General features: G+C 33.3%; 1 protein-coding gene across 1 annotated transcript; it reads left to right on the forward strand.

The window, feature by feature from the left end:
- The first annotated feature begins 4,381 nt into the window (after positions 1-4,381).
- On the forward strand, positions 4,382-8,933 carry LOC129802089 (sodium-dependent nutrient amino acid transporter 1-like). The gene is made up of 4 exons (XM_055847659.1): positions 4,382-5,274; positions 5,526-5,900; positions 5,980-6,346; positions 8,328-8,933. Exons 1-4 carry the CDS (start codon positions 4,685-4,687, stop codon positions 8,859-8,861), a joined length of 1,866 nt encoding a protein of 621 aa, XP_055703634.1. The 5' UTR covers positions 4,382-4,684; the 3' UTR covers positions 8,862-8,933.

Raw genomic sequence — 8,933 nt, forward strand, 5'->3', positions numbered from 1 at the left:
AAAAATAATTCTTTTTTTATTTTCTCTTTTTTTATTGGATTTCAAAATTTTTTTAATCGTAAGTAAAAAAGTGCTAATTTTTATTTTGAGAAGAATCTACGAAATTATTGCTTGATTTTTTTAATTCTATTAATTTTAAACCTTGCTCTAAAAACTTTAAATTACTTTTTCTAGATAAGAAATAAAGCAAAATTATATTTAAAATTCAAATAAAGAACTTTACTAACTGTTTTCTTGATGAAGATTTTTTACTAATTTGAATTAAAAATTGTTTAAACTACTTTCAAGAACATATTAAAAATTTGTTTAGGTCTAGAAGATCTTGCAAACCGTCTTAGTTTTATTTGAAACAAAAACGGAATTTTCAAAGTTTGTTTTTAAATTTAGTTTTATTACGACACCGGGCAAGAAAGACAACCAGAAGGAAATATTTAGAAGACTTTAAAAAATAAAATAAAATAATAAGCTTTGTAAAATATATTTCAATAATGGATATTCCGAGAAAATGAAAAATTATACAGATTTTTTATATAGTAATTAGAAAAATTGCATTACAGAAATTATTAACTCAGTAGTTACAATATGAAATTCCATATGTAACACGCAGGGCTAACTGATCGACGTCACAGCCTTATAAAGACGTCATTATTAACTTATCTACTGACCTATTAAATTTTAACTAACATCATTTAGTAACTATTCCGTCAATGAAGCTGTTTGTACATTTTTGATAATTGGATCAGTTTCGACCAATCTTCGATTAAGCCATGACGTAATGTCGACCACATTCTTATGTCATGCTGACCTGTTTCTGTTACAAGGGCTATCTATTTAATAAAGAGAAACTTTACGGCTTATAAAAATTAAATTTGCTCTGCACGAAATTTTCCAAACGTACATTAAATATATTTGGAAAAACGGTTTGAAACCGTTTTTACTTTAAATTATAAATATTACAAAAAACCGCTCTATAGAGCGGTGTCCAACTTGAAATCTTTACAGTCCTTTTTGAGATGTAACACTTAAAGTATATTTTTCGAAAAAAGTATGAAAGTTTTTCCTACCGAACATAAGTGAATTGTTATTCTGATTTGTTTGTGATAGTAAATTTAAAAAAAGAAACAAAATTAAAATTTTTTTTTTCGCACAATCTAGTTCGAAAATTTCGTTTGGAGCTTTTTCGATCATTCCAAAACGGTCCTAAGTGGTACTAAGTCTGTAAATAGATTTGCTTCAAAGGTATATATACAATTTTATAAAGTAATTTATTTTGTAAACATGAGAATCGGACCCCCTCAAATGAAATAATCATCTACAAAAGTAGATTCTTGCACAATTTATTTTAATTTTCCGAATGAATTTTAATGTATGGAAATCACTTGAGTCGTTGAACTCTCGATCAATTAGAATTATGTGCAATATAAGTGTTGGACGACAAAAAGCTGGAATGCTACTCACTGAAACGAGTTAAAATATAAAGCTCTATCTTGTACTTTTCCATCAAATGGCATTTGTAAATTTCATTGCATGTACAACTTAAGTACAGGTGCCAATGTTAACGGACTCCGATTATGAATAAGGCCACTCTATTCTATCGTTTTGTGCCCAAAGTGGGAGGCTCAGTTGTAGAAGAAGGGCTGAACACCTCGAGGTTCTTCTGATAAAGATGGAAAGGAGGCATTTAAATAGGGGAGCAAGTGTCACAAGACAACTGGGCAACAATAATGACGTAATTCCTAGACAAGGTGGGAGTTCTCGAGATTGAATTTCCCAGTCAAATGTGCGGCTTCTTCTGTCTCAGAACGCCTAGTACGAGCCTCTGCCTAAATCAATAGACTCAGTAATAAATTGTGATACCTTGGAAGTAGTTTATATTCTTTTCTTCGCTCCACAATCCACAATCAACTTTAGTCTGTGAGAATCTGTTTCGCTGCCTAATAAAAGTTGCTTAAATTTTTTTTTGTGATAAAGTACTTCATTTAAACATTAAACTTGAATTAGTTTATTGTCTACCGGTAAGATGAGATAATTCAGGCATTGTTTTATATAAAGCACGTGAAGAGATTTTTTTGTTAGTAGAATTTAAATTACGGAAATGTTTCAAGACACTGTGAAAAACAAAACTAAAATTAAATTTAAAATAAAGTGAAATTAATTAAAATAAAAGTGTCATAACGTAAATGCAGATCAAGAAGCAATTTTAAAATAATAGAAAGAATATTCAGTTCAACCAAATTTAGTATACCTACATCACCTTACATGGAATCAATTAAAAAGAATCTTTGCAGAATCGAATAAAAAGTGATCGTTTAAATTTTGTGAATCGTTAATTTTCCTGAAAAAGCTCAAATAATAAAATATACTTAATAAAGTAAAAGAAAAAAATATTTGATAGAAATTATCAGGGAGGTGACATTAGCTCTGAAAAATGCGACCGGTTTCATTGTAAATGTTCTCCTGTTTTCGTACACATTTCACGAGATATCTTCAAAACTACGTAGGTTGCCAATTTAGGGTTTTTGGTTGCCTATTGACTATTAAGTTGACTTTTATTTTGTATTTGTTGTTTTTGATAATTCATTCTACAATGACAGAAAACAGTTAACAAACTCAAAAACTTTTTCGGCACGCTAGAAACATATGGGAAACATAGGAAACGTCATGACCGTGAAAATTATAAAAAAAGTTGCCCCTATTAGAGCTCACATTACCAATATCTGGAATTTTATAAATGGTAAAAGCATTCCAGAAAAATTAATAGGGGGAAGTGGGGCACATTTGAAAGCGGGGCACCTTTGAAATTGGTCTTTTTCACCCATTTTTAAATAAAATTGAATCCTTGATATAACTATAAATCGTGATATAATTTAGCTGCACAAACAGATTGACAAGCTAAATTTCATTTTTGGGGTTCTGGTCAAAATCCCGAAAGCTAAAATCTCGAACGTCAAAATCCCGAAAGCCAAAATCCCGAAAGCCAGAATCGCGAATTCTTAAAAATGTCATAGCTACTCCCATGATTGCACCTGCGCTTGCTGGAGGCAAAGGGAAATGTTTTGTGTATTGGAAAAATATTCTAAAGATTTTTTATTTAAGATTAATATTATTTCCTCTGGGAAATTAAGATATTTAGGGTAAGTGTGCCAAATTTCGGCATACTTGCATGCAAGCAGCACAGTCTCAAGTTTGAAATGTAATATTTTTAGTACAAATTGATTTTTTTATTCCTACAGTTCCTTGCCCTTCGAAAATTTTTCCAATGGTTCCAATGTCTTTTTCACGTCATCTCGTTTGTCGAAGCTACATTTTTTTGTTATTCTATTGCATTTTATAATAATCTTTACACTGAGGAAAAACTAAAAATTCATGGAAATTCGAGAAATAGAAAAGGTGGCCGGAATTTGGCACACTTACCCGACTTACCCTATATTAGTTTTTGACTTGAGAATTTTATTCTTTGAAATCGTAAATTAATCACACTTAACATATTTCATAACTTTTCAAGCATTTAAGCATATAATTTTTTCAATTGATTTATTAACAAAAATTGAATATTTCCGGAGTTTGAATATTTTCTTATTCCTTAAACTACCCACACTCTTCTAGGTGGTCTATATAAAGTATTTTGCAGTAATTTTTCTTAATAAATAATATAAAAGAAATCAAATTACCGATAAATGTAAAATTTGTGATAATTATTTATTACATCGATGATAATAATCGGTTCTACTCAAAATTGAAATGGATTTTACATATTTTTGTTCACAAATCATACTAGGAATCATTATTACGTATCAAGGTAAAATGTTGTAATATTTATTTCGAGGCTTTTTGTTATTTTTATTTGTACCAAACCATAATTTTGAAAAGGCGAAAACTTTAAATAGAGCTAAAATTTAAAGATATTTATGTGCTGACGCTATTTTTTATAACCTAAGTGCCGAAGTGTCCGACTTTCAACACTGTCCGACTTTTAGCAAATTACCCTATGGTAATTGAGTAATAACTAATAACTTATCAAGGTCTCCAGACCTCTTCCTAAGAATTGTCCTGAAAGGTGAGAAATAGACTAAAAATTGTAATTCCGGACAACGTGGTATTCCGGACAAACAAATTGGAAATTTGAACGTTTGAAGCTACTAGATACTTTTAAGATTTTTCAATTTATATTTTAAGGAAATTGTTTGAACTCTAAATTGGTTTGTCCGTTGTTCAGCATTGTCCGGAATTTAAAATTTACCCTATTGTGTGCAATTAGGTCATTCGGGGGAGCATGTTAGTAATTTCTTATTCTAAAAAATCTAGGGATTATTTAGATTGCATCTCTTTATGGAGTTCGAGCAATAAAACATAAAGAATACTCTTAGATAAGCTGATAAATAATGTCAATAAAGATATCATTATGTCAATCATAAGGCCATGTCTTGATCATCTCTTCTCCTGCAATTCATTAATTGAGATACACACAGCAAAATAATTAGCAATTGGACTGAATTCCTCGATTTAGCTCCCATTCCCGCGACCCTTCGTTTAATCACAGATTGCAATCATTACCAATTGCTTGGGTGAGAGTGTTGTTGAGGTTTTGTGGCTCAATCTTGACTAATTCTTCGCGACGTGAGCACGGTCTCGCCAAGAGTCTCTCAACCGCGACGGAGCGCCATCGGGAAGACCCTCCATTGACATGCCTTCACACACCAATTGCGCTCTCAGCCTAGATGAAGACTCCGGAGGACATACCCCAGCCTCTCAGGAACAGCCCTCAAGGAGTGAATCTGCCCCTCAGACACAGAGGGATCGCTGGAGTCGGGATATTGAATTCCTTCTGTCCTGCATCGCCCTGTCTGTGGGTCTTGGCAACGTCTGGCGCTTCCCAGTGACTGCTCTGGAAAATGGAGGAGGAGCCTTTGTTATCCCCTACCTGATTGTCCTGATTTTCGTAGGCAGACCCGTGTACTACCTGGAAATGCTCCTGGGACAGTTCTCAAGTCGTGGTGCTGTGCGTGTCTTTGATTTTGCACCGGCTTTTCGAGGAGTAGGATATGGTCAGGTTCTCTCCACGGCCTTCGTCACCATCTACTACGCCTCAGTGATGGGAATTACTCTTCGATACTTCTTTGCATCCCTCACAACTGGGGATCTTCCCTGGAACAAGTGCAAACCCGAGTGGAATGATTCTTCAGTGATTTGTGTTGATTCAAGTCTCTCAAATACATCCAGGACAATGTTCTTGGACAACCGAAGGCCTATCACTTCAGCAGAGCTGTATTTTACGTGAGTAGTTCAAGTTTTCTTTATTTCTAATGTATCATAACCATTCATAAACCGTTAATTTCAAATTATTTTGTTGATTTTACAAGAAGTTGTGTTAAAATAAATTACAAAGTTTTACAAAACATGTTTAAATATTGCTTAAAAAATCTGGGAAGAATGTGAAGATGAAGTATTTGAAACCAGTGTAATGTGCGAAGCCTGAAAGCCTCTACTACAAAAATATTCATTATAGAATTCATTTAAACTTTCAGAAATGAAATCCTGAAGGAAAAAGACTCAATTGAAGATGGAATAGGCAATCCTGATGCCATTCTTATGGGTTGCCTAGCTCTCTCTTGGACCGTTGTCTGCTTTACTCTCATCCGTGGAGTAAAGTCATCGGGAAAAGTGTCCTACTTCCTCGCAATTTTCCCCTACATAGTCTTAGGAATTCTCTTGATTCGTGCTCTTACTCTTCCTGGAGCCAAGGATGGGATTCTCTTCTTCATAACGCCTCAATGGGATCAACTGCTGGAGCCAAAAGTCTGGTATGCAGCAGTTACCCAAGTGTTCTTCTCGCTTACAATTTGTTTCGGTAACATCATCATGTATGCATCCTACAATAGATTTGATCAGAATATTTACAGGTGAAGTCCTTTATTACTCTTAATATCCTGTTCTAAAAGATCATCAAATAAATCAATACAAATATTCCTTTTCTCCAAGGGACGTCAACATCATCACAACGATCGATACAGGAACGTCTCTGTTGGCTGGTTTTGTGATTTTTGGCATTTTGGGAAACTTAGCCCATGAAATTGGAACTGATGACATTCGGTCTGTTGTTCGAGGAGGAGCAGGATTGGCATTCATTTCCTATCCAGATGCTCTGTCCAAATTCACCTTTGCTCCACAGTTCTTTTCTGCACTCTTCTTCCTCATGCTCTTTGCCCTGGGAATTGGAAGCAACGTTGGGATGACGTCGTGCGTGATGACGGTTCTGCGTGATCAATTTCCATCCCTTCAACACTGGAAGGTCGTCTTTGGAATAGGTTTCGTGGGATTAAGTCTTGGTTCCATTTTTGTAACTCCGGTAGGTAAAAGATGCAAGAATAACTCATACATTCCACAAACTTATACATTACGATAGCGTGAGAAACCTTTGAATTGGGGTACCTTTGAAATTGGGTATTTTTCATATATTTTCCAAAAAGAAGAGGCTTATTATAATATAATTTAGCTTAACCATTTAAGGACGATTGGAACACCGGTGTCCCATAAAGAAAATAATTTTTCCTGGCTTCCTTAAGTTATTTTTTCTTATGTTTGTACGTAATTGCAAAGTAGAAGGTTCAAGTAACCTAAGATATTTTTTGCAAATCTCCAGCTATTTTCTATATACTAAATTTTTAAGCTCGAAAAAATGACGAATTTTTAAATTTTCATATTTAAAATTGATTTTAATTATTTTTTATACTTCCAATTTTTTTTTTAAGTAAAACCGTTTTGGTAAAAGAAATTACAGTACTCAAACATAATATTTTTTATCAGAGTGAAAATTATCATTCATTAGTATCATCAGAAAAATTACTTAAATTTTTGGGCTATTTTATGTCTCTATCGTTCATAGAGACAAAAAATACACAAAATCAGACTTCGTTGGACTGTCTAAGATTAGATGTAAGACCTTTTATGGATTTTGTTTACCGGTTTCATTTTTATTGCTGATTTTCTGTCAGCGAAAACTGTCTCGTCGTTAAAAGGTTAACAATTAGTCGTCGATCTAAATTATAATCATGGTTAAAGCCAGATTCGTTTAAAAAGAGAAGAAAAAACCCTATGTCACAGATAATCCAATTCAAAAGTGCCTCAGTTCTCAGTTTCCCTAATGTTAAGTGTGATTAATTTAAGATTTTAAAGAATCAAATGCTCAAGTCAAAAACTATATAGGGTAAGTGTACCAAATTCCGGCCAGCTTACAATTTCGGCCACCATTTTTGTTCCTCGAATTTCCATGAATTTTTAGTTAATGCATACTCTAGAGATTATACACAATGCAAAAAATAACAAAAAATGTAGCTTCGACAAACGAGATGATGTAAAAAAGACATTAAATAATTCCCGAAGGTCAAAGAGCTATGAGAATGATAGTGGCCGAAATATGTCACCAAAGTTATGTGTACATTTTTATTCATTTTAAAATGTTAAACTGTTTACAAGGTTCTAAGCAACACTCCTTAAGTAGAAGGAATGAAAAAAATCAATTTCTATTTAAGATATTACATTTCAAACTTGAGACTTTGGCGCTTGCATGCAACTATGCCGAAATTTGGCACACATACCCTATACAGTAGACTCTCACTCAATCGGCTCTTTCTCAATCGGGCGTCAAATTTTGTTGACAGTTTTCACGCTTAATTATGAAGCTAATTCACTCAAATTCGCTGTAGTTCTTCCTATTTTATCGTGATTCTTTATAATTGAGCACTTTTTGTGGAATTTACAAAGGCCTTGACGCTAAATTCTATCGCTAAACCGGATGACATTTTGCCCCATATTGCCGATTGAGAGAGAGTCCACTGTATTCGAAATAATGGTTAGACATCATTTCCATAATTTTCCACTAAGTCGTCTCTCAGCTTAAGTTGTAAGTGTGTCTAGGGTATAAGCCGGACCCTGATAAGGCTAAGCGGTTCAAAATGAATCAATGAATATTGGTTAATTGGTATTATCAAAATTATTATTAATTAATTAGAATTAATTATAATGAGTCCTTCTTTTTGTTTTTGAAAAGTTTAAGCTCCACAAAATATGATACACTAAAAATATGAAAGGTCGTCCTGAGCAGTGTAGATGCTATAATTTTATATTTTCATTATAATTTTATAGTATTATTATTAAAACAAAATTTAAAACTTTAATTTAAATGTCCTTTTTTTATTTTTTTCTGAATTTCATTTCCGGTAATTAAACAATACAAAGTTATTTTTCTTGGTATTACAGACAAACATGTAATACTTTCCCGTAAAAATTCATTAAAAGGAAATTTTTTTTTTATTTTAACTTTTTTATAGGGTGGTCAGTACATCCTCAATCTTGTTGACTTTTTCGGTGCGTCTTTTATTGCCTTTTTTCTTGCCATCGCCGAATTGGTGGCTATTGCATGGATTTATGGAGTTAAACGTCTCTGCAAAGACGTTGAATTTATGCTACGCATACCAATTGGTATCTACTGGAGGATCTGCTGGGGCTTTATCACACCGATAATGATGGCCATCATTCTGATCTACACTCTGGTAAAGCTAGAACCTCTCACATATCGGGATGAGTACTATCCTCTAGCAGCTTATGTCGCTGGTTGGATACTCTTTGCTACTGGAGTAATGCAGTTCCCATTCTGGGCAATCTATGCAATAACTCAGCAAAAATCTCAAAACCTCAAGGAGAAGATTCTTTCGGCTTTTCACTCCCAAATCAATTGGGGTCCTTTGGATGAGAATCTCTTGCGGGAATATAAAGAATTCACAACGAAATACAAGAAAGAATGCGAACCACATTTGAAACAGATGAATTTCTTTGAGAAAATGAGAGACAGAATCTTCAGTTGATTTTCTTTACAAACTTAAATTTTTCTTTGATATTTATCGTAATTTTTTACAATAAAGAATCATTTTAATTTT

Source organism: Phlebotomus papatasi, chromosome 2 (genome assembly GCF_024763615.1).
Source record: "Phlebotomus papatasi isolate M1 chromosome 2, Ppap_2.1, whole genome shotgun sequence".
Classification (NCBI taxonomy): Eukaryota; Metazoa; Arthropoda; class Insecta; order Diptera; family Psychodidae; genus Phlebotomus; species Phlebotomus papatasi.

What these genes read in the sequence shown, in the direction of transcription:
- LOC129802089 (XM_055847659.1), top strand. Translation starts at nt 4,685, where the DNA reads ATGCCTTCACACACCAATTGCGCTCTCAGCCTAGATGAAGACTCCGGA. An exon ending in TTTGATCAGAATATTTACAG is followed by an intron (nt 5,901 to 5,979) that starts GTGAAGTCCTTT and finishes CTTTTCTCCAAG; the next exon opens with GGACGTCAACATCATCACAA. An exon ending in GTTCCATTTTTGTAACTCCG is followed by an intron (nt 6,347 to 8,327) that starts GTAGGTAAAAGA and finishes ACTTTTTTATAG; the next exon opens with GGTGGTCAGTACATCCTCAA.